The sequence below is a fragment of the Varanus komodoensis genome, unplaced genomic scaffold, assembly GCF_004798865.1.
Source record: "Varanus komodoensis strain SLA01 unplaced genomic scaffold, ASM479886v1 scaffold43, whole genome shotgun sequence".
Classification (NCBI taxonomy): domain Eukaryota; kingdom Metazoa; phylum Chordata; class Lepidosauria; order Squamata; family Varanidae; genus Varanus; species Varanus komodoensis.
In genome coordinates, this window is record NW_025335985.1 from 2,329,786 (window position 1) to 2,354,864 (window position 25,079).

A 25,079-nucleotide genomic window follows, 5' to 3' on the forward strand; every position below is an offset into this window, starting at 1 on the left:
ATGGGACTGCCCTTAACAACTATCTGGAAGCCAGACTTTGCAGCCACTGCAGCCCATGTCTTGCCATGGCCGAGCTGTGCAAGGCTCCAGAACCTGTAGTGAAGTCTCCTTTTCTGAGCATCACATTCATGGAGCTGATTTTGACCTTACTGACTTGAGCCCTACATTATCTCTGACACTGCCTTTTCTCCTTTGTTCCCTCATACCTCTAATGACCAATCAATGGTGTCTTGAGAGTGCTACCTGTGCACCAAAACTCAACAGCCAAGGCCATATATAAAGAGGCACTCTTACCAGCTGAGGGGTAGTGGTTCGTGTAAAGCTACCCAAAAAGGTTCACAGCAGAGGTGGAATTTGAACTAAAGACTTGCTGGCTTACGGATGATGGCTTCCCATCTTCATCACACCCCCTCCTGTATACATAGAATTAAAGTTTTGCATTCCATTTCTACTATAATTCTCTGAAACAACGTTGTCCAGCAGGAGACTTTTCAAAGGGCCAACTACATGCTAAAATACCATTACAACTGCTTAGCAATAATTTTTGAGCAGCACTATGGTTCTGCTTTGTATAATCATCTAACAATGCAACCCTGCTCAGAAATAAACTCCATTCAGATAGTGGGGCTAATTCCTAGGCAAGTGGGTACAGGAGCGCTGCCCTAAGGTTGCAGTGCTATTTCCCAATACCTGAGAATAGTCCCCACTGAACACAGAGAGATTTATTTCTGAGTAAACACAGATGGAAATGTGTTGGAACTGGATTATGATACTGCTGCAGTTCTCAGTGTAAATATTGATAATGGTACTACTAGGGAAGTGATCGATAAAAATGCTAACAAGTCATCACAACAAACATATATTATATAGCAATTTTATTATTGTTTTGAAGGGCTGAAGTATCTTGTTCACAGAATTAGAAAGCATTGCATTTTAAACTGATCTTCTGAGTTAGTCTGATGAGGCTAAATCTGGCAGTGCCCCATAAATATAAATGATAGCCTCCTAGGCAGGTACTTCTACAATTTCAAAATAGTCATTAGGCAGAATCACATAGCCACCTTTACCCGACAAGACGTCTTTTTCCTTCTGAAACTGAACAAGCTCTCGCAGTTTTTCAATCTGTTTCTCCTGACGCCGACATCGTTGTTGAGCAGTCTTAAGCTTCTTCCTCAGTTTATCCACTTGCTCTTCCAGCTGCTGAATTCTTTTTCTCTGGTGCACTGTATCCTCTACAGTATAGTTGTGATCACAAAACACAGCAATATTATTGGGAGTATGAAGGGGTGGCATCAATAATCCAATGCTTGGGTCTACTAGTCTTGGATCAGTTTGCGGTGGTGGCGGCGGCGAAGGAGAAGGGGGAGTTGGAATTTCAGGTGGTGCCTGAGTGCCTTCAGACTAAAACAATAAGGCAAGAATATACACTTTAAATTTGCTTAGTTGAAGGCATATAATTAAAGGCATAGTCAGCTATTTGCAAGTTCAACATAGCATGTTTGAGTGTCATCCTTTTCCAGTTAAAAACATCTATTTAATCACCACTTTCCAACATTTTCTCTCTTTGCAACACTTGGCTCTAACACTTGAGAAAGGAAGTTACTTGCCACCTCAGAGAAGGTAAACCACTGGGAAACAGGAAACAGGCCTCATACAGAGGATGTTTTTGCCAAATTACAATGAATGTCACTTTTATCAAGAAGAAATCTAAAGTATTTAGATTGAGAGCCAGTGTAGTGTGGTGGTTAAGAGTGCAGGACTGGAACTCAGGCAATCAGGGTTCTAGTTCCCACTCAGTCATGCAGTCGACTGGGTGAATTTGGGCCAGTCACAGACTCTCAATCTAACCTACCTCACAGCATTGTTGTTGTGGGGATAAGATTGAGAACAGAAGGTGTAAACTGCTTTAAGTTCTTTAAAAGAAAAAAGGTGGGATAGAATTCTAATAAATAGGTGAAATAAAAAATATGAAAACTTTTTTCATACTGTATTTCACTAACCTAAACTTACTTTTTAAAATCTCTTTAATTGGAAAGGTTAATTTATTCTTTAAAATGGCATAAAATCTGCAGCAAAACAAACAGTAAATCAAATTTTCAATATTATTTGTCAAATGGGTCAGAGTTAGACTGCGAATGATGCCAGATTTCAGTCATATATTTGTGGTAAGAGATGACTGGATCTCTTGTGGTTTTTGCAAATCATGTGTTGTATCCAATGGTGACTTTCTATTAGTGGAAAGTGGTTACACTTTTATAAGGCAGGACATTTAATTTTTGCTAATCCCTCTCACACTGTTACATATTCTATTCTATTTCCATGCTTATTTCTATTTTTATTCTATTAATCTGTTGTAAACTCTCCTGAGACGTCTGTGATGGGACTGTATAGAAAAATGTGTGCGTGTATATTTTCTCCAGCCCTCCGTGCCATAACTCATTGTTCTGGAGAAGCCTCAAAGCAGCTTGTGGGGAGTCTATAGGGCTGTAATAGGAAAAGAAAACTGGTGAAAAGTATGTGTTTGCATTATCAGAAGTCCCTTTTGTTCACACAAAGCCATCACTGGATACAACACTATATCACCCCTTTTCCACCTGGCCTGTAATCCTAGAACAATCTACCTGGAAAGTGCTTAAGGTATCAGTTTCCTTACTGCCAAGGATCCATTGAGCAGGATTTCAGATGTACAGCAAAAGCACTTGGAAGGACTTGTAACATTAAATTCAAGAATGACATCTTAATGGCAAATGGACAACAATAGCCTGGCATTAACAATTTTGAGACCATTTAAAACCAGACTTTAGAAGTTTTCTTCTAAGATCTTTGAGCAATATTTAATTTACTATCTGTCTTACCAATCTTGAGTTGGGCTGGTGGGGAATTATGAGGTAATCCTACTGCCTCATCCCAGCCCTGCCAGCTTGTGTATCTTGGCTCAACAGATAAAATTCCTTCCCTTCCACAGCTAGCATAGCTAATAGAGCCAGATTTCCTCTGGGTAATGGAGCAAGTTTTGAATCCAGTGGATCCAAAGCAGGCTTCCCACTGCCTCATACAGTACCCTGACTCAGGACTTTCTTCCTCCTGCTGCTGCTGGTGGACAGTACAGCAGCCCACCCATCTGGGTCCAGTAGAGGCCTCCACCATGACACAGCCACACTGGCAGTGCTCTTCCCCACCAGCTGAGGACACCAAAACACCATCCTGATCCCCTCCAGCCATCCACACTGGGGAGTGCATTTTTTAAATTAATTAATTTATTGCATTTTTATAGCACTCACTAACAATACTTTCTCTAGGTGGTCTTCAAAAACTTATGGCTCATATTTGCAAAACTCAAGACGTTCAGATGTCACTTTGGAGTAATTCCTGTAAGAAACAATTTCCTCTCACCACAAGTCACATCTGATATGTAATCACCAAAAAGAGCTTAACATGGCTAGAACACTCCAGTTCTCCTGGCCTGCTGCACTCATGCAGCACATCTAACTTATTTCATGCCAGGAATTTCTTAGTACACAGGAAAGAAGGAATGAATCTTGTTATTAGAAAATCACCTGGCACCCAGTAATGGTGGCAGTGGGAGTGCTGTTCTAAAAGGGATCTCTGAATTATGCCAATATATATGAAACTCTTCTGTGACAGAAGAGCACAAGAATCCCTGGTCAGCCTTTCAGTTACTCTGCAAGATGAATTAGGAGTTTGAGATAGGATAAATACCCTGCTCTCCTCAATTCAGTAGGACATCCCATTTCCACTGATTGGAAGAAGTGGAGAAAGAGGGGCTCGAGGCTGGCTGCAGCAACCCTCTTCGCAGATATGTCAGAATCATTATTTAATTATATTTCTATACTGCCTGTAGTCAAAGCTCTCTGGATGGTTCACAAGAATCACAAAATCATGCAGTCGGAAAGGCTATTGGGTACCCCCTGCTCAATGCAGGGCTCCTCCCCCATTCAAAGTGTAACCAGGCCTGACCCTGCTTAGCTTCCAAGATTAGGCTGTATGGAAGCTGTCAATTAGGCAATTAGACTGTCAATGCCGCAGACTGCCAACATTTAGCACTCTTGCAGTGGTAAAGAAAGGCAACAGGATACCAGGCTGAAATGAGGTGATCACAACTCAGTCACTCTCCTCGAGCTCTTCTGGAAGTCTGCATGCTCAATTTATCATATCTGAATGTAACCCTTGCAGGAAGGAGGAGTGTGGGCACGATAATCAAGCCGACAGAGTAACAATTTAAGGAAAGAGCTGCTTTCATTTGTTTACACTTGAAGGCCACAACAACTAATGAAGTGTGTTCAATCAATGAAAGAAAGTGGAAGGCAATTCCAGTTAGAGCATCAAGGAGCAGGAATAATTCAACATCCTCCTACTACATACTGTGCACTGCTCTTCTCACAATATCTCTGTCACTTTGAAATAACTGCTCTGCTTTTATGAATAATCCAGACCTCACTTACCTTAACACTTGGTTCTGTGTGGCAAAATATTGTTGGTACAGCATTGTCTTTTAGTAGCTTGTTGTTGCATTCTCTTTTAAAGCAATCTGGAGTGAAGTGTTCCGAACAAATGCTGCTGTATTTTGTTGGTTTGAAATTTTTTCTTCTAACAGCAGCTTCCCATTTCCTGCAGAGATCGGGTCTTGTGAGAGGAAACCTACAAACAAAATGGACTTTGAGCTCCTTTTTTAAAATAACTACCAAAGACTCCATCAGTGAGCTGGGTTGAGCAGAGAGTTTATATATTATAAAGAACGCTGGGAAATGCATTGCTGTGCTCAGAGAAATACTCCATGTCCCCATGTAGTACCTTATACCTGTGGTTCTCAACCAGTGGTCCAGAGAAGTAGTCTCGCTGGGTTATGGGTTTTACAACAATTGTGAAGGATTCACTCTCTCTATGTCCACCTACAAGTGAGATGTGCTACCAACTGTACTTGTCAAAGATCTATAACCTTTTATTAAAGCTTTTAACTACTAATGGGATTATTTTGTTTGAGTCTCAATCATAGAAAACATATTTTGGTTTGCTTGCATTTTAAAGCCATAGCAATAAAGTTTACTCCTAACAATAACTGAAATTTCATGTCCTTAAAATTTAACATAAACAACAAAACAGAATGCTGGGTGCTTCAAGATGGAAGGCACCCCAATCCAACCCATGCAGCCTCCAGGATGTGGGGCTTGAGCCCAAAGCTACTCCATCCCAGAGGAATCATCCTGAAGGGCATCACCCTGCTGCTATCTCTGATCTGGGAGAACAGCAGAGATGGCATGTAGCCTGTCTCTCTCTCTCCATTCTGGCAGTAGGAGCAGTCCCATATCTCCCTCTAGCATGAAGAAAAAATAGGGGGTGGTATCAGGAGTGGCAACACACTCTCTAACACCCTTCCACTCCCTCCCACCCCTGCTGAGGAGCAATTCAGTTCTGTCAAGCCTTAAACTGTTCTGCATCTCTGAGGCAGTCACCCCTAGGAGGGGAAATCTGATGTTGGATTCTTTCCCCTTCCCCACCATTGCAGAGAGGACTGCACTGGCTGCTTTCCAAGCTCACAACAGCATCCTCAGATGACCACACAAAGGTCAAAAGGAGGTCCAATTGACGGTTGGGGAAATGTCCTGGGTCCAGTGGCCTTTCTGTTGCCTGTTCTCACCCACCATCAGTAAATGAGCCAGCTAGATTCAGACTTTTCTTAGCTGACAGTTTTTGGAAGGAAAAGAATGGAAGGTGAATGCATCCCCATCTTCCTCCCATCCTGCCTGGATCTTGCTGGCAGGGCACAAGGTGGGCAAAGATGCCCATATTCTTGAAATTCCCAAGAACTAGCTTCTTTTCAATCCAAGTAGTTCTAACCAATGCGCAGAACTGCAAGCAAGTTTTGACTTCCAAGTAATATTGTATGATGATATAAGAGAGAGGTTATAATTGGACAGACAGAAAGAGCAAAAAGGGAAAAACATTTTACTCAGGAAATAAAGAGGATTGCCATACAAATTTTTTAACAAGCTAAGATGCAAACCAAAGACTTTATATGACAATGCTGACAGCACTGAGATGTTAATGGAATTAAGAGGGCAACATACATTTTTGTGGACTAGGGAAGCATCCAAATGGACACTTCCTGGCGCCACCAAGTAAAAGGCAGCGTGCAGCTATTCTGTCTTTTCTTCCCTCATGGATTTGACGTGGTAAGAAGAAAAGCAAGCAAACACGAGAGGATTAGCACACGAAAAGCACCCTCCGCCCCCCTACACAGCATGCTGTAGCTGAGGCAGGTCGACCCCGCCATAAAAACTTCCTCAAGCGGCACCCTGGAGCTCGAGGAAGTTCCACAAGCGCTTAAACGATGCATTGGTCAGCTCGTGAAGGCTTGTTTTGGTTGCAGACGGGATTAACCAAACGAGGGATGTGCTTTAGCAGAAGCAATACTTTTCTCCGCTTGATACACAGTGCGGCGCGACCATTAATGGTATTAAAAAAAAAAAAAAGGAACCCCCCCCCCCCCCCCCCCCACGCCCTGACACTGGCGGGACTTAAGCGACGCGGCCAGGGCCGGTGGCGCATGCGCACGCGCGTTCCGCCCCGCCAGTAAGGCACCCCTCCACTTCTCTCAACCCGCGCTCGCGCCGCTGCTGCCCCCCCCCCCCCCCCCCCCCCCCACCACTTCGCTCAGGGCCGCGCGGCGTCCTTCCTAACGCCCCTCGCCCCCGTGCGCGCACGCGCCCTGGCTCCGCCTTCCGTCTCCCTCCTCGCGAAGCGAACGGCATCTCTTTCCCGCCTGCTCCGGCGGGCGCTTCTCTCTCGCCCTCCCTTTGGCGTTTCTTGCCCCCGCCCCTACTCACTTGTGGAAAGAGATGGGCTTCTCTTTGTCGTACCGATTCCGGCAACGGTAGGCAGAGCAGGACTGCACCATCCTCTCGTGGCCGTCCCCGCCGCCTCTCTGCCGCCGCCGTAGTTTTTCTCGGAAGCCAGAAAACGCACTTGAAAGGCCACGTAGGTTTGACTACCTGACTGAGGGCTTCACGTCCCCTTTTTAATTTTTTTTAAAAAAACCTGAAGAACGACATAAGCTGGATGTGGCCTCTCCCTACTTCAAAATGGCGGTGCCAGCTTCAGGCGAACTCTCTCGAGAACTCCGCATCGGACTTTGCTATTAGTCACGCCCCGTAATGTTTGGGAGCGACGCGTCTCCGTTTAGAGTAGCCAATGAGAGAACAGCGGTTCGGCTTTTGACGCACGTACCGCCGCTCCTGCGCCTGTAAACATACGTGCGCCCTCGCCGAGGTTAGTTGCCCTCTTTATAGGTGTTGGTGCAGGGCTGAATTTTCAGTCGGGAGCTCTCGTAGGTTTCCGTTTTAACCCGTCCTAGAAGTGAAGCGAGAAACTGAAGAATTGCACGATTTCCATCTAGTGAATTCTTCCTCTTAGGGCTGCAGTCTGAGTCCTACCTGGAAACAAGTTTCACTGCTCTGGACGGTACTTTTTCTTGAGTAACCAGCACAGACTGAGTGTCTCGTGCTGCAATTATCTACTACCTGTCTCCATTAGAAAGCTCTTTGATGTCTTGCTTCCTTTTCATAGGTCTCCGGTGCTGATAATTTATTTTATACATTGGAAGTGAGTTTATACTGCTCCCCAGCCAAAGAGGCTTCCAGGCCAGCTTACATATAACAGGATAGACACTGCCTCCAGATTTATAATATGAGGAGACACCATGCACAGGAGAAAAAGGAATGGCAAGGGGAAAAAAATTATTTCAGAAGGGCTGCTAGAATGAATCAGGTTTCCCTCTCATCTTCCTCAGCCAGCTAGAATGACTTCTGTGGTAACAGTTGAGGAAGGAGGACCTTCATCAGGGAGGCCTTTCAGGATTTGAAGACCTTTGTACTTCCTCAGCCTGCTGGAATGGCAGCTGGTGGTGAGAGTTAAGGGGGGAGCAGCTAAATACAATAGAGCTGCAATCCTAAGCATTATGTGAATAACTAGCATGATTTCCAGGGAGGCTTACTATCAAGTAAATACACATAGTTAAGCATTTATATGCTGACTTTAAAAAATCACAGAAGCAGCTTACAAATACAACAAAACAAGCCATAAAACAGGATGGGGTTTTAAAATTAGTGAAGTATCTTGCTGTTGTAGGGTTTTTTCCTCTTTTTTACAGAAAAATAACACCTTGTGAATTTTTAAAGGCCTGGTATGATTAATATTAAAGCTAGACCTAGCATATGACACAGCAAGAGTAGTAGAAATGAAGAGAGGGACTTAACCAGTCATGTAAATCAGTAACACACCCTAACAGCACCTGCTCTGTTCCTTCACTACCCAGCAGCCACCCAAGAGCTTGCCTGATGCTGCCTTGCACCTGTTGCCAGAATACAACAAAAGGGTGCATTTGCGTGTGAATGTTGACTGAGGGATGCTTGGAGTTGTAGTCTTACCTGGGAGGCATCATTTTGCGCAAGGCTGATCAAAGGCATGAATAAAAAGGAGTTGCACATGCATAGCCAATAGAAACCTATGTGGCAATGTCCAGTCCAAAATTATGGTGCAATGGTAGAGCAAGTTATTTTTGAGGCTCTCGCACACCCACTCTCCTTGCCCTAGAGCAGCGGTCGGCAACCCGTGGCTCCTGAGCCCCTCTGCTGTGGCTCCATCGCTCAAAACACTGCACAGCTGCCGAAGCTCCACTCAGGAATGCAGGGTTGTAAGTAAATCAGCTAGTTAAAGTAAATCGCTACATTCCTCTGCTAAACAAGCTTCCTGCAGGCTCCCATGTTACATGAGAAAGGATTCTCTTTGTCCCAATGTAATCTCCATCTAAATGTTAAAAGCTGCTGTGCTTGGGACCTGTCACAATTCACAGCACTTGACTGTTTATCTGCTAATCAGTCACTAAATCACTAATAAACACACCTATATCTCCGCACAGCACAGCGCCGAGGCCGATCTGCGGACCTGCACTGATTTACTGAGCCCCGCTCCCCCCCGCTCCTCACCCAGGCCAACCATGGATAAATCAAAGAAAAGAAAAATTTCTCAAGAAAACCAAACGTTTAATGGTATGTGGGTAGATTCATTTGCTTTTACTGCTGACGAACTTATGGGGTTTGCTGTTTAATGCATGCAGCCCCTTAGCACTGACTTTGACTCTGCAGGAGGCTGTTCTCCTATTCAAAATCTATGAAAGGAGTTCTACTAGTTTATAATGTAAGATTAAAAATAACAGTTTTTAGTGACTGAACAAGAGCTGCAGCTAAATCATAATGAAGATATACATAGCATTAAGGTAAAAATATATGCAGCGTTATCTTCATTTTAGATGTCAAAAGGGTTTTGTGGCTCCCGGTGTTTTGTGTGGGAAACCGATCCAAATGGCTCTTTGAGTGTTAAAGGTTGCCAACCCCTGCCATAGAGCTACTGTCACTTTAAGTTAGAGAAAAAGCCATATAATTTTTCCAAGAAAATGTTAGCTATCAATGTGATCTAATTTAGAGGATGCTGTTCATGCGAAGACATAAAATCAGCTACTGAAAAATACAAAGTTGACATATGATTATGGAATCAGCTTGCCAGAGAGGTATGCCTGGTGCCAAATCTTTATGCTTTTCAGCATCGGGCTAAAATAGTTTTATTTGCACCGTATTTAATTGTTAAACAAGAAAATTCTGCAATTTTTTACTGCATTTTATATTGTCATTGGATCACCATGGATTTTTGTTTAGTGTTTATTACATGTCTTATTCTGGCTTAGGACTGATGAAATATGGTTTATATTATGTATATTATGTTGGGGTATTTTTGGTATTCAGGGTTTTTTTATTGGTTTAATTTTTATTGGTTTAATGGTTTAATTCAGAGTGCCATTCAGCTATTGCAAACGGTATATAAAAGCCCTAATAAATAAATATTACCAATTTACCACCAATTGCATGGAATGTTTCTATACTGAGTTCACTTTTCCCAGAGGGCTACACAAGCTGGCATGAAAACATGCCATATCATAAAAATTAAATGATGAAGTAACCACTGTAAATTTCTGAGTGGTGTGGAGTTCCTGACAAATTTTGTAGTTTTCAGCAGCATAAACACATCAGATACACGTTACTCAATACAAACAAGACAAAAGTACGGTTGCACAGTTGGAATGATGATCTGGGGTTGGATGGTCTATCTATGCTGAATGGTGTTGTATTTCCTCTGAAAGAAGTGCCAGGTTTGCAGTACGGGGTATTGCTGGAAGCCCAGTTGCTGCTGCATCCAGAAGTACCTTTGCTGGGTGTGTGAGTTTCCTACAGAAAGCTGATCTGGCCACAGTTACACATACTGAGTATTTCTTATTTAAAATATGTCTAAACAGTCTTTCATCCAATGGATTCCAGGATGGTACAAGGTAGACTGTAGGCTGGATCCAGACTGTTAAAGTATAGGCACTTTGAAATTAATAGGACATCAGTAGTTGTGATTAAATGAAATCCCATTGATTGCAGTGAGTCTATACTATTTATTACTAAGTCTGAATCTAACTCATAAAAATGGAAATAAAGTGCAGATACAATGAAATGTTATCCTTCGTAGAAATTGCAAGATAGTGAGACAGCAACAAGTTTAAAAATGGAGGTGCTATCTCTTCACATAACATATCATCACTAAGGTACTCAGAGAACAGGCTTGGCTAAAGATCTTAAAGTATAGATAGGCTGATAGGTGAGGAGAGGTTCCTTTAGTCATATGAGTCCCAAGCCATTTAGAACTTTAAAGGTAAGCATCAGCATCTTGATTTGGGTTCAGAAACAAACAGGTTGTCCATGCAGTTCTTTCCAAATGGAAATAATATGACTCAACTTGCCACTTAGGAATTAACCAGCTCTGATCTGCATTAGTTGATGCTTCAACAAACTCTTCAACAGCAGCCCAAGAAAAAATCCAGCTGGGATCTTAACATGAGCTTCTGTTGAATGCCCTCAGCTTTGCCATTACTACTTGTTCTCCCACTTGGCTTCAGCTGTTTGTAAAGTTTATCAGGCTGTGATCTTATGCACAATTTGGTGGGAGCAAGCCCCACTGCACACCATGGGCTCTAGTTCTGGGTAAGTAAGTACAGGCCTGCATTCTAAATGGATTAACTCTCAAGTGTGTGAGGGAGATTGCCACCCAAAGACTTGTGAGAATAGGATGCTGCCCTATTACAGATGTTTCTGTTTTACCATTTCTTCCTCTGTGTCAGCATTCCCCAACTTCGTGCCCACCAGGCGCTTGGACCACACCTTTCATTGGCCTCTCTCAGGGACGATGAGCACAGTGGTCCAAGGCACATGGAAGGCACCAATTTGGAGAAGGCTGATTTGTGGGAAAGAATCGCGCCCACTTTCCTTTGCTGTCGTTTGCCGCCTTCTGCAAACGAAGAGGAGGGAACGCAAGGCAGAAGAATCCGCCTGCGACGCTGCCTAGAGGGCAGTGTGGCCGCCACCGCGGTCACAGCCAGGAAAGGCGGAGCGGCAGGAACTGCTAAGGCGAGGCGTTTTGACATCAGTTCCTCTCCGGCTGGAAGGGAAAAGAGTTTTCTTTCCCTAAATGCCACAAGTCGAAAGCGCCGAGCCCCGGGCGGCTGCCCCGAGGCGGGAGATGGTGGGCCGGCGCCGCACGTGAAGGCTTGCCTGAGCACAAGCAGCGGCGGCTGCGGCATTTTCCCCTGTCTGGAAGCGAGGCAGTTCCAGTTAGTGGCGGCGGCAGGAGCAGCAGCAGCGACGCCGCCGACTAGACTCGCTGCTGCCCTGCCCAGCCCAGCATGAGCAGCAGCGGCGGGCGCACAAGCGCCCGCGTGGCTGTGAAGATGGAAGTGGCCCCTTTCTACGGCGAGGAGGGACTGGAGCTCCTGCCCGACTTTGTGCAGCTGCCAGGATTCGGCGGTGGGCCCGGCGCGGGCGGACCCGCGGTGCTGGAGCCTGCCGAGGAAAGCGGGGCGGATCCACAGCACAAACTGCTCCTCGCCGGAAAGAAGCAGCAGCAGCGAGACCTGGTCGGGGCGGCCTCCCCCAGCGTCTCCGCGGGCCCCTTCTCGTCGCTGCGCCCCCGCGGCGGCTCCAGCGGCGCCGTGCACCGCCTTATTCCAGATGCGTCCGTCGGCGGTGGCCCAGAGGTGGGCCCGGGCGTGCTGCAGCCTCTGCTGAAGCTGCCGGCGGCCGCCGATCTCGAACAGCTACTTATCCAGGCGGGCAGCCCGGGTCTCGCCGGTCCAGCCAGCCCCACCGCCGGAGGGCCCTCGGTGACGGCAGGGGCCGCCGGGCCGTTCTTGTATCGGTCCCCGCAGCCGTCGGCTCAGCAGCAGGCGGTGACCCAGGAGCAGGAGGGCTTCGCCGACGGCTTCGTGAAAGCTCTGGCCGACTTGCACAAGCAGAACCAGCTGCTGGGCGTGCCGCCGGCGCCGCTGTCGCCCACCCAGCACCCGGGGGGCCCGTGCTGCCCGCCACCCCGACAGGACCCCCCCGCCGTCTACACCACCTTGGGCGGCTTCAACCCGGCCAGCCCGTCTGGCGGCGGCACCTTCTTCTCCCCGCAGACCGTGGCCCGCCTTCCAGCGCCTGGCTCGACGGGCAGGGTTTTGGAGGAGCCGCAGACGGTGCCGGAGGCTCCAGTAGTGTCGGTTCCTCCCCCTCCTCCCGCGCTGTCGTCCGGTGAGTCTCCTCCGCCGCCCTCCTCCTTGTCCCCACTGGACGCCGAAAGTCAGGAGCGCCTGAAAGCAGAGCGCAAGCGGCTGCGTAACCGCATCGCGGCCTCCAAGTGCCGCCGGCGCAAGCTCGAGCGCATCGCCCGCCTGGAGGAGAAAGTCAAGGCGCTCAAGGGCCAGAACGCCGAGCTGGCCGCCACCGCCAGCCTCTTACGCGCCCAGGTCACCCAGCTGCAAGGCCGCGTCCGCAGCCACCTCTCCAGTGGCTGCCATATCAACACCGCCGCCACGGTCCCCGCGCAAACTTCGGCGGTGGCCAGCCAGCCCCCGGGCAGGGAGGGGCCGACGGAACCGGAGACCAGTGCCTGCTGAAGCCGCTCGTGCCCAGACGCGGAGAGACAGCTCATCGCAGCCTTGCCCTGCATGGCAAGGAGAGGGTGACCCCTTGATCACGGTCTGGAGGAGGACCATGGCAGAGCCACCTTCCGTTCCATACTCTTTGGCTTCTAATCGTGCTACTCAGTCATCTGACAGCTGGGGGAAGGCATGGGAGAAGAGGTTCCTCTTCTGCGCCCCTGTGCACACACCAGCTCCTAATGGGAAGCTACAAGAGAGATCCAACAGCCGGAGAGAAACTTGGTGTAGTGGGGGGAAGAGAGAGAAGAGCTGGGAAGCAACGATCTGTGCTCCTTGCAGGACAGAATGGGACAACGGTGTGGCAGAATTGTCTATTCCAGAAAGCAACATTGATAAAATAACTTGCATTAGTCAACCCAGTATCTTGATAGTTTCGAGCATCTCCAGAAATCTGTCTGTTTCCTGCCAAGGACCCAAGTAATGAAAGTGACACTGAAGTGATTAACAACCAGAGGAAGGTGGTGGTGGTGGTGGTTTTTCCAGGAGCACCAAGCACATGCAGAAACTTTCAGAGGAAAGTGCTGTACCAGTTGATGTCATTCTGAGAGTCTCAAGCTACATGAGGAAGCTTGAGGCTGGATTCTGCAGCTTGTAATCTTCAAAACGCTCCAGCTTGAACATGTGCTCACTTTCTTAGCTTCTCTTACCCCACATACGAAGAAGAGCTTTGCAGATCAGACACACAAATATTTGCATCTTGTTGGTGGAAGTCACAGAGCTCTTCACAGATAACACCTGAGCTCATGGTTTGGACAGAAGTTATATTTGTTGAAGACTTTTTGCAGTTTAGAAATCCTTGAATTTTATTTTTGCTCTTTTTTCTTTTTGTGGTGGAAGGTAATTAGACTCAACTTGTATGCTTTTCTGCAAAGGCTGCCAGGGATTGTTAAAAACTCAACTATATTTAGCTAAAGGCTTATTTATTGCTTTCTTGTAGATTTTCTATGGTAGGATGTCATGTCTGGTTGGGGCAAAGTATGTCATGCAAATGGCCAGGCATTTGAATAGATCAGAAATATTTTTAGAAATAACAGTCTCTTCAGTTTGCTTATGGGTAGTTTTATGAAATGTTTCTCAAGAATTTTACAGAGCTTTAGCTAATAGAGGGCTAAATCAGTCTTGCGTACAGAGAGACAAGTCATTATTTTCTAGCTATGGCTGTTGACATTTTCTAGAATTACTCCAAGTTTGAGAGTGACACAGTTTAAACATTTAGGCAACTATGTATACTGTAGAAGTGGCAGTGTAGTTTTTCTTGGTGGTACAGTGAAAGCCTAAAAAAGAACAATTACTGTACACACGTTTCAGTTGCAGCTGAATTTTGGATTTCTGATGTTAGAGATTCTGCCTGCTATGAATGTGCAGTGCTAACGTACGGCAAAAGAAGAAGGTGTGCCACATAATATTTATTTAAAATTTAATGTTTTAAGCAATGCTTTTGCCCCTAAATTTATGAGCTCCATGTTATTTCTTGTGCCAGCACAAATTTGGTGCATTGGTAGACTTATTTATTGAAACTCTTTCCAATGTCACCTTTTATTTTTATAACATGCAAGATGATAAATGGTTTTCGAAGAATAAATATCATATCCTTCACTGTGTACATTCCAGCTGTGTTTGCTCTCTTTGTATGATGTTATAGTGAGTTTAAGTGCTATACAGCAAAAAAAAAAAACCATACAAACTTAGATTGGATTTTCTTTAAAGATAAAATTCAGTTGTACTGTGTTTTGAATAACTTAGAAATATGGATAAGCATATATATATATATTTTCAGAAGAACTATGTATAAGCTATTTTTGCTGTTGTTTTCATTGTAAAGTATTCTCTAGTTCTCAGGGTGGGAGGGGAAAAAGGGAAGCATTCAGCATTCTTTTAAGGAATTACTTGGTTGGAAAACCTGTTGAGTTTTATTTTCAAATGGGATCAGAAATGAACATGTTGCTTCCGGTTTGTTTTAGCTGAGATTTTTGGGAGTTTTCTGGATAAATTTTGTCAGTGTGTATTGGATGATTCCCCCACCACCATCCTCACTTCATTGTATAGACTTAGAGCATGGAATTGATGCTACTCCAGATGCAGTTTTATTCTGTCCAGTGATATTTTTTCAGTGTAAGTTCTAGAGATCTGTGCAACAACGATCCTAAGCTGCAAATTCTGTATACAGAAAGAGCCGATGGTAGAGTTAATGAATTGAGTTCACTGTTAGTCCTACTTAAAGTAGATTCATTGAAAGTATTAGGACTTAAATTAGACTAACATTGGATATAATCTGCAGATTAATTTCTCAGGAAGTACTGTGGCAATCTAGTTTGATCACTTGAAACAGATAAGTGGTTATTTTCCTGTTGCAGTGTTTGTGAACAATTATTTTCCAATAGAATTGTTCATTAGGAACTTTGCTATTTGGAATCATATCACTGCAAACCCGTGAAAGAATTTTGCATTACCTTTTTAGAAAAGAAAAGTAAACTTGGGGAAGAAAATATAATTCCTTTGGCCAGATCACCTTGATTTAATTTCCAGTACTTCATGAATAATATTTCCTTTCATTTGTATTTGTTGCCTTTTCATACATCATGTTCTTTTTCTTGTGACATATGAGTTCCTTCCTTGTCTTTTCAGTTTTCTTTAGTTCTGAAAGTAAGCTTCCTTTAGTTTATGTCAGAAAAAGTATTTCTCTTTAATGAATTAAAAGTTGCCATTTTTTCTAGAGGAAATGCTGTAAATGCATATTTTTATACATTTAGCCCATTTTCCTATCCCTTTTTGCTGCCCCTCTGATAAATTTCCAGTTTGTAATATTTTTGAGATGCAAAAAACATATTATTGAGATGCATATTAGTCTAATCCCAGAGGAAACTATAGTAGTAATGGACACCTTTTATAGCAATGCTTAAATGTGATACCTGAGCAGTGCAAAGTAGATAATAAATGAGCTCTACAAAGTGTATCCCTTAGGCTGAATCCAACACAGCACCCACATCTTTATATAGCTGAAAATGCTTGATGGGTCAACATTTCTTGAATAGATGCTGTTCTAGAGTACTACATCTCAGAAAAAAGTTCTGGTTTAGTGAAATCACTATTGTTCTCCCTTTTTAAATGCACCTGGGAGGCGATTCAAACCCATAGCCTATTTCCTAACTTCTGTAATAAGAACACAGTATAAAAATGGTTGTGTCAGAGGCTGAAGTTCAGACAATTCCTTTTCTTGACAATTATATTGTGATCGGCAGGGCTGCATGTTACATCAGTTTTGCCAAAAGCAAATTGTGCTACTTGACATATTTGTAGTGTTCTGGGTTCTTCGCCTTTTTCCTACTCTTATGTTATATGGGTTGTATCCCATATTATTCCCTACTTAGAGGAGACCTATTTAAACTAGCTGGACTTAAGTTAAACTAACGGATACAATTCATTGCTACCAGTAACTTTGTATTTTCTCCTTTTTTTCTTCAAAGTTCTATTCGTTGGACATTTTTTCTAAATATAACTCATTTGGGGCAGAGTGGCTCCTTTGTTGAGCATTTTAAATATGATTCTTTCTATAGTTTTCTCAAAGTACTATCTACCCTACCACTTTTCTATAAGTGGCATCATGCCAGTACTGTTGAAATGCTGCATCATCTGTGGCTGAACAATTTGATTTCTGTTCAGCCAGTAACAAATGTTCTTATTTTGCAGGCTAAGGAGTATTAGAAAATCATTTAGTGTTGTTAAAACCATTCCTTTACCCAGCAAATTCTGGGTATATCTTGTTCAGTGTCTGAGTAATCATTCCTTTAAGAGGTGTTTTTTCTCATCAGTATTCCCCTTTCAGTCCATTCTGATCACTTGTTTGTGTATATTTGAACAGCTGTAACAAACCAGAGTTGTTTGGTTTCTTTTCTTAAACTTTGGCTTTTGCCCATTATGTAATTTTACGAACACATATACACACATATCCAGGAAAAAAATATTTAACCTGAAGGGTACTCACCTGCATGACCACTTCAGGAGGCAGATATTCCAGTTTCTAGTGATGTTGACTGTTCAGGTGATGTCCATTGTTGAACTGACTTGCTGTTGCCAGGGAAAAAGGATGTCTTTGGGGGAATTTAAATCTTTGCTGTAAGTAGTGAGAGGGGTCCATGGGCAGCTGCTGTTTCTGTGCAGCTCAGGAACATTCAGGTAGTAGTTCTCGTCTTTGTGTGGCCTGAAAGGCTGACTAATTTGTTACTAACTTAGCAAGTGATGATGTGTCACAACTCCTACCCAAAGCCTCTTTTAAACACACGGATGGGATAGCTGTGGGATAGCTGTGGCTGTTGGCATTTCAATCTTTGGGTGGAAGCTTAAGTTCAGGTGCGGACAGCATTCCAACACTCGTCTTAAGTTTTTTGTAGGGTTGGCTGCAGAGGATTATGCATGCCTTCAGAGCAAGCTTTTTCTTCAGTGACAAGAAATGAACTGTTAGCTAACTGGTGCTTTCCCTTTTTTAAACCATTGCCATGAAAGGTAAGAGTGCAGTGTTTTTTGTTTGGAAGCACCTGGAAGCACATCTGTGCTAAATGACTTTTCAAGACTTTTGGACAGGAGCCATCTTCATCCAAATACTTTTTAAGTCCTATGGATTTCAGTCAGAGGGAACTAAGCATGGACTTAACCCTGCCATTAAAATCAGCAAGATATAAAATGCTTTTTTTTCCAAAGCATCCCCTGGCTTTTTATTTTTTATTTTGAAGCCAGAATATATTTTAAAAGCATTTCTCTATCAAAATTCTATACAAAACATAAAGGAAGCATTTTAAAAATTATAGCTTTCAACTGCAAAGTGAGGCTAACCTGTTAGAGATAGCAAAGCTCAGTGGCTCAGTACCCACTGCTTCTAATTTCTTAGCTGGCTGATATGAATTGCTGTTGGTTTTATTCACTGTTCAGCAACTGTATCCTAAACAGACTTCTTCAACATGGAGACATTAAATTTGATCACTACCCTCAATTTGGTTGAATATAATTTTTTCTATCCCAGCTTTTTTATTTTCACAAGGAATCCAGGTTGCTCTACATAATCAACCTTTTCTCCATTTTTATCCTACCAATATCCCCGTGAGGTGGGTTAGGCTGGAAGTCAGCAGCTGATCCAAAGCCATCCACTGGGGACTAGCATCTGGACCTCCTACCCTCCAGTCAAGCATTCTAACCAGTACCTCTCACTGGTTTTCAGCTTATTAACACAAATGTTTCCAACTGGACATTCTGGCAGAAGTAAATATTGCAGCAAGCCTGCATCTTAAATGGTAAGGAGGTGATATTATTTTAGGTGTAAGATTGCATGTTTCTATGCATACTTAATCCTAGAAATGCTGACTTGCTTGGCAACTTGGGATCCGGAAGCAGGAGGCTCAGAGGCTGCCCTCTTTGTTCTGTTGCTTATCCCGCTAGCCTTGTGGAGCTAGCAGATTTGATACTGAGGAAAGTTTGTACTTTCCTTGATTAAGCATGAAAACCTAATTTTATTTTTCAAGCAACCAATAAATTTAGTTTGAATTATATTTAGCTTGTATTTCTGACATCGCTTGTGCGTTTTCCTTCCTCAAAAGCAGACATGCTGAGACTTGGTAATACAGTGATAAAATGTGAACTTGCTTGTGTGTTGCGAAGGTCTGTGTAAGCTACTAGCAGCTCCTCAATTATGATATTCTTGATGAGCCTTAATAATGAAGTTCTGAATGTTTGTGCAGTAGTGCTACTAAAGTGCTTTGATGCAAGTCAAGATTAATGGGTGGAAAGGGAATGCAAATGTCTGTGCCTCTGTGAGAAAAGACTTGCCCTGAAGTCCTACCAAGCTGCTTATATTCCAACGATAAGCACATTTACTCAGAAGTAAGACTTTTTGGGTTTATATGGGGGGGGGGTTTAATCCCAGGGGTATGTGCACAAATTGACCTTTTATGATGTTTTATGACTAGTCATGATGGAAATAGTCAAGACTTAATTATTGGGACAAATTGTCATAACCATTGTATAGGTTCTTTATAATAAGCAAATTCATCTTCAAACATACTTAACACCCACCCATCATTACAATATTAATATACAGGAAAGATATATTAGTATATAGTAGAGCAGAAGCAGGGGTCTGTGGCTGTCCAGGAGTTGGACCATCTCCCATCAGCCCTGACTGTATGTCATACTTGCTGGGATGGATCCAACAATTTCTGGTGGGGTAGTTTCCCCAGCCCTGTACCAGGGGAGAAATTGCTTGGGCTCAGATACCTGGGTCCACATCTCAGTTCAGTTATAATGAATCCTTAGGGGAGTCACTTAGTGTTTTGCAAAGAACTTAAGCTACACATGTGAGCAAGACCTGTGGAACTCAGCACTGCTGGCAAAACTAACAGATCAAGGCAGTCTGTTCTTCAGATGTGAAATCTCACTGAGATGGCAAAGTCACTTGGAGAGTTATGCCAAATGGCCTTTCCTGCAAAAAAGGCTGTTGACCGAGCTGCTTTGTTTCCACTGATGCAGAAAGTCTGGATAGCCTTAGGAAATTCCATTTTTGGTGCTGATGCCTTGAGCACAGCAGTTTGTGTCTGTTCATTGTTAATCAAGCAGTAGATAATTTCAAATAGATTCTTTGAACTGTAGTTATTGCAAAAATATTTTGAGTTATTCATAGCAGTTGAGAAGTATGTGTTATTCATTGTGAAAGTGGGATTCATAGGCTTAATTTTAATTTATGTAAAGAAATCCATGTAAGTTGCTATAGATACTGTACAACTGAAGTATTCCTAAAACCACTTAAGACTTTGCATGCTGGTAACATAATCTTATTTGCCTGAAATGTTGCCATATCACAGCTCATGTGCTGGCACAGTGACTGGTAAGAGTCATCCTAAGAACTCAGAGGTTTAAAGCAAATTTTAGGATCAGGCCCATAGTAATTACCAGTTTTATAAAATTCAGCAGAATGAAGTGGTAAAGCTTTATAAGGACTGTGCCACTTCCCACTGCAGCTTGGGGGCGTCATGTCGTCGTCGTCATCATCATCATCTGGTGAAGGAAAGCCTTCCCTCCTAAACATCTAGGCCAAAAGATTGACTAAGCTCACCCAGTGAGATCAGATGGAAACCCAGGACTACCTAATCCAAAGTTAGCCTATAACATTGACTCTTGAATGTGTAAAACACCAAAATGTTTCCTTAATTTTGTTCATGTTCCTGGGTTAATGGCAGCTCTTCCCTTCTATCCTCTTGTCTTAAACATGTGGCATTACTTTTTCAAGAGAGAATTTGCTTACTTGCTTAGGCTTACACAGTATTTGCAGCAGCCTATGAGGTTTTGAATGTCCTCTTATTTAGAAGGTGTTTCAGCACAAAAATACCCTTGTTTTCTGTTCCCTCTGCCTTTTATCAAAAGAATATATGGCCATCCAGTGAAGGAAATGTTCTTTTGAACTTTTGCTGAGATTCCGGAATACTTTTCTGCACAGCTGTCTTCTGATTTAATAACTCCTGAATTGTAACTTGCTGCAGCACACGGGAGAGATGAAAAAATGTTAGAAGGGGGAATTGTGTTCATCTAGGAAATTGTAGTTGATGGGTCTGAAGATTTGAGATGAGAGATTTCTTGTTGCTGAGCTATGGTTGATATAGCTGGCCTGAGAAATGTGTTTTGAACAGAAGAGGCAACTTGGAGGAGTGCTGTATTAGTTGTGTATTAGTTGAGTTATGAAGAGGTTATACTTAGAGTAGTCCAATTGAGTTCAGTGGGTCTGTACTTCCATAGCACAGAGTCTGGATCCATGAAAACAGAGTGACCTGGGTGCATGGATAAATTACCCAGTCCACCACTTGCTTTCTTGTAGCGGCTCAGAATTTGGGTCATGCTTTGATTTAGTTTTGAGAACAGAGGTGCCTGCTGCTTTTCTTTAGCTTTCTAATCAGGGTGAGGGGGATAGGGGTGGAGCTCACTGCAGGTCACTGCTGTTTTGGCTTGCTTCCTTTTGAACCATTTTGCAATGTTTACCTAAGTGACAGTGACACCCACAATCAAATGCAATCAAGTGAAGTATTGATGCAAATGAATTAGTTTAATTTTTTCTTATTCTAACAAAAGCAAGACTGGGGAAAGGTATTGTACTTTAAGCAAATATGACTTTTCATGTCTTTCTTCTGTACCATTCCACTGCAGAACTAACCTTTACTGAGGGGTAGAATGTGATGAGTTTATAATTCTGCCTATTAGCTTATGGCTTAAAATACTGCATTTGTAATATTGATGCTGAATTTTGGATAGCTCCCAATATGATTATGCACCCCCACGATAGGTCCAAGATACCAGTGAGTGCTAAGGGAGTGTAGCCCTATGGTAAAGTAGACAAATGGGTTTTTCTGAGGTGTGTCATAGAGATTCTCATCTCCTTCATTCATGGTCTCAGATCCAACAGCCATACCAAAACAGGGTGGGCCTTTTGGTGACCAGTAACTGGTTACAGAACAGAAAACAAGACTAGGAATTAATTTATCAATGATGGGGTGCATACAATGGCCCCCACCCCACAGGGAGCTGTATTGAGATCAGTTTTTCTAACTAGTCCATAAATGACCTGGGACTTCATGCTGAGGCATGAGATGACCGAGGCTGTGGATGATGCTAAATTAAGTAGAATAGTTGAAACAAAACAGGATGACGAGGAGCTCCAAGGGACCTCTCCAGACTTGGGGCATGGGCATTAGAATGGTGGATGTGGTTCAGTGTAAACAAGTGCAGCTATGCATATTCGAGCAAAAGAGCTTTATTTCACATTTATTGTTGTTGTTATTAACATTTCTATACCACCCATAGCCAAAGCTCTCTGGGCTGTTCATAAGTCTCCCATCCAGATTTCAACCAGGCTTGACCCTGCTTTGCTTTCCAGATTAGGCACTCTCAGGCTTTTCAGGCTATCCAGAGGCTGATGGGTTCTGAACTGGAAAAGGATCTTGCAGTTGTAGCAGATAGACTGTTAACATATTGACCTTATTGAGTGCTGTGAAAAAAGGATAATTTCCTGTTGAGCATTTGGAAAATAATTGAAAATAAAACTGCCAGTGAGTACTTTGTACTGGTCACCATGTTTGGAAAAATGCAGTAGAGAGGGAGAAATTGCAGAAAAGGACAACTAAAATGACCAGTGGGCTAGAGCAAATCCCTTTTAAGGGAGGTGACAACATCAGTAGCTCTTTAGCGTACAGTAAGGGGGTCATGGCAAATATGCATACAATTATGTATGGTGCGGCAAAATGGATAGAGAGAGGTTTTTTCCCTCCATTTCTCACAATCCTAGAACCTGGGATCATCCAGTAAAGCTGAATGGTGGGAGATTCAGGACAGATGGAATGGGGCCTAGTCAAATGGTGGATGGTCAAGCAATGGAATTTACCACCCCCAAATGTGCTGAAGTCTGCTGGTTTGCATGAACATCCCCATTGATGGAGGGGGATGAATAAGGCAATCCATGGCTGCTCATCATGGTGGCTGTGCATGTCCCTCCAGCATCAGAGGCAGTAGGCCTCTGAATACCTGATGCTGGAGCAGACAGACAGGAAGGTTCTATTGAGGACTTTCCAGAGTTATCTGGATGGCCACTCGGGGACCAAGAGGCTGTGCTAGATAGGCCTTGGGTCTGATTTAGTCAGACTGTTCTATGTTCATATTCCTTGAGCATCGACAGACTTGGAATGCCATGTTCCATGACTGAAACAGTGTTTCTACCTTTACATTTTGGATCTAGTTGGTCGTAAATTTGGGATCATGCTTTTATTTGAAATGCTACATTCTTGGGTGGTACCTGCATTTCCTAGCTCATAGAGCAGGCTGGATGATGAATTCAAGACTGCATCCTGTACTGCATAAGCTACGTTTCTTCAACCCTTTTTTCAAAACACCAGCATATGGTTATCCCATGCTTTAGTCTTAGTTAGCATCCAGATTTGCAAGGCTTAGGACAGTATATGGGAAAGCAGGGGAGGTGTTTTTTCTGAGTGGGTGAGGATACACCGGGAATGTATCCAGAATTAAGCTAGAAGGAGCTCAGGCAGGATTATTTTTACAAACTAGTTAACTCTAATAACAAAGTCTTCCTAAACCAGAGCAGCTTGTGGGCAGCTTGCAGCCCTCCGGATGCTTCTTTGGCCTGCAGCTTCTGTAAGCCCTAGCAAGCATCGCCATTGGTGAATGATGGTAGGAATTGTAGGTCAACACAGTGAAGACTACCAAACGCCCACTCTAAGCAGAAGTACAGCTACTTTCTAATATTGAAGCCTGCCGTACAGCTTGCAGTTTCCAGAAATCTTGACTTTAGTTATACTAACAAAGTAGGAGTTGAAAAAATGATTTAATGTCTACACAAAGGTAACTATAGGGTGTGTTTACACTCAACAAAAACACACTACTTTTACTCTACAACCCACAATTAACTCCTCTGTATCTGTGGTGTGTGATGTCCAGACCCAGGCCAATGGGTTGTTTAAGGGATAACTCAACAAGAAATCATGGTTTAACCACAGGGTTAACCCATCAGTTCAGGTTTGGATGCCCTGCTCAACAAGCTTACAAAGAAGCCAGTCATGGTTTGTGTGGTAAACACAACAGTGGCGAGTGTAATCCCAGAAGCACAACTGCTTGCGCACAGCTCCTCATCGGTTTCTAAACCAATGGGTTGTCATTGCCTATGAATCAGGTCAGTGAGTTCAAAATGACTTCTAGGAAACCTCATAGGAGTGTAGCCTCACATAGGTTAATGGCAAGGCTTTCATTAATGATTTCTGGATTGAATGTTTGCTGACTTTTGGCAAGCAATATTTTTGGAAGATTTGACTAGGGATGAAGTATGACATATAAAACACAGATCTTAATAAAAATGCATCTGGGGCAGGCCCAATGTAGTTTTTTTAACATTACCGTTCGTAATGCATAGAACTAGAAGCTATTAATTATTACTGATGAAGTGGTTTTCGATACTTCCACTTGACTAAATGTACAGCTTGATTTTGTGTTTGTGAGTGTGTGTGATTGAGGAGGCAAAATGCTATGCCTCTTAATTGACTAGTGAGTTAAATCCATGTTTACAAGGATACTTCCAATTTGTACTGCCAAACAGCAGTTTTGTTTTCTTATGAATTAAGGTTATGGATGACTTTATTACAGTAGATCTTGAGATGGCAATTTCGATTCTCCTGCCACCACAAACAGTGGGCCTTTTGTCAATAACTTCATGGGAACAGGATTGGATCTCCAAAGCCTTGTGTTGAGCACTTATGACTAAAAGGCCCTGTATGTCTATTGGATAGGGTGCCCCTGTGTGTAGTGGCTAACATGGCCGTTCTCTGGTTTTATCACTTAGTGACTCGGATCTTTAATGGAGGCTGAAATGAACATTCTTAAGTGGGAGATACGGGCGTTCTGGAATGTAGAACATTCTCGTGCTGCAGTTGTTTACATAATAAAAAGATTACATTTATGACTTTGTAATCTGCAATGTGCAATTTTGTACATGTTGTGTTAAAAATAAGTTTATAAGATACTGTATGTATAAATACTTGACTCAGTATTTGATATAAATATCAGAACATTAAAACAGCTTTATATTCATACCATTTTTGTTGGTGTTGCTTATTTTGCATTCCCAAAGTGAAAACAGTGAAACAAAGACTTTCTTTTTTGGAGAATGGTTGCCAGAATAAATGCACAGATACAGTACAGCAACATTCATTATAATTACCCATTTGATGCCTAACCCTACAACCATTCCTAGAACTGATTTTAAAGGGTTCCCTAATAAATTACCCAATCAAAAAACTAAGCTCTGCCTTGGTACTTAGGTGGCTGAGTACATACCCATAAAGTGGCTTAGTGTCACACATGTGCCCTTTTTGCCTTTGAAGATGCTTAGAGCAGCTCACAGATAGTTCCATCTCAGGTCGCCGCCCAGCCAAGCAGCCTCAAGGCCCACACCTGCTTTCCA

At 43.2% G+C, this 25,079-nt stretch overlaps 3 protein-coding genes across 5 annotated transcripts in view; 1 reads left to right on the forward strand and 2 right to left on the reverse strand.

Moving 5' to 3' along the window:
* Positions 1-860: 860 nt before the first annotated feature.
* On the reverse strand, positions 861-7,126 carry THAP1 (THAP domain containing 1). 2 transcript variants are annotated; one of them, XM_044444053.1, is made up of 3 exons: positions 6,846-7,126; positions 4,464-4,659; positions 861-1,401 (listed from the first exon to the last, which is right to left on the reverse strand). In XM_044444053.1, exons 1-3 carry the CDS (start codon positions 6,914-6,916, stop codon positions 1,006-1,008), a joined length of 663 nt encoding a protein of 220 aa, XP_044299988.1. In that variant the 5' UTR covers positions 6,917-7,126; the 3' UTR covers positions 861-1,005. The 2 variants fall into 2 exon arrangements, with proteins under 2 accessions (XP_044299988.1, XP_044299989.1); XM_044444054.1 differs by lacking the exon at positions 6,846-7,126 and adding an exon at positions 6,087-6,466.
* Positions 7,127-11,549: 4,423 nt separating this feature from the next.
* LOC123030199 (transcription factor jun-D-like) lies at positions 11,550-24,711 on the forward strand. Its single transcript, XM_044443906.1, has one exon. The coding sequence runs from the start codon at positions 11,792-11,794 to the stop codon at positions 13,040-13,042; it is 1,251 nt and encodes a 416-aa protein (XP_044299841.1). The 5' UTR covers positions 11,550-11,791; the 3' UTR covers positions 13,043-24,711.
* The window catches only part of RNF170 (ring finger protein 170), a 45,716-nt gene continuing 42,615 nt past the window's right edge, over positions 21,979-25,079 (reverse strand). For both annotated transcript variants that reach the window (XM_044443920.1, XM_044443919.1), the window contains one exon: positions 21,979-22,103. In XM_044443920.1, coding sequence (XP_044299855.1) covers positions 22,018-22,103 — 86 coding nt within the window. In that variant the 3' untranslated portion in view covers positions 21,979-22,017. The remainder of the gene's footprint in view (positions 22,104-25,079) is intronic.

Excerpts from the sequence above, each read along its gene's own strand:
- THAP1 (XM_044444053.1), bottom strand. The coding sequence starts at position 6,916 with ATGGTGCAGTCCTGCTCTGCCTACCGTTGCCGGAATCGGTACGACAAA. Across the intron at positions 4,660-6,845 it reads AAGCCCATCTCTTTCCACAA|GTTTCCTCTCACAAGACCCG; the intron begins GTGAGTAGGGGC and ends TTTTGTTTGTAG. Across the intron at positions 1,402-4,463 it reads ACACAGAACCAAGTGTTAAG|TCTGAAGGCACTCAGGCACC; the intron begins GTAAGTGAGGTC and ends TTATTGTTTTAG.
- LOC123030199 (XM_044443906.1), top strand. The coding sequence starts at position 11,792 with ATGAGCAGCAGCGGCGGGCGCACAAGCGCCCGCGTGGCTGTGAAGATG.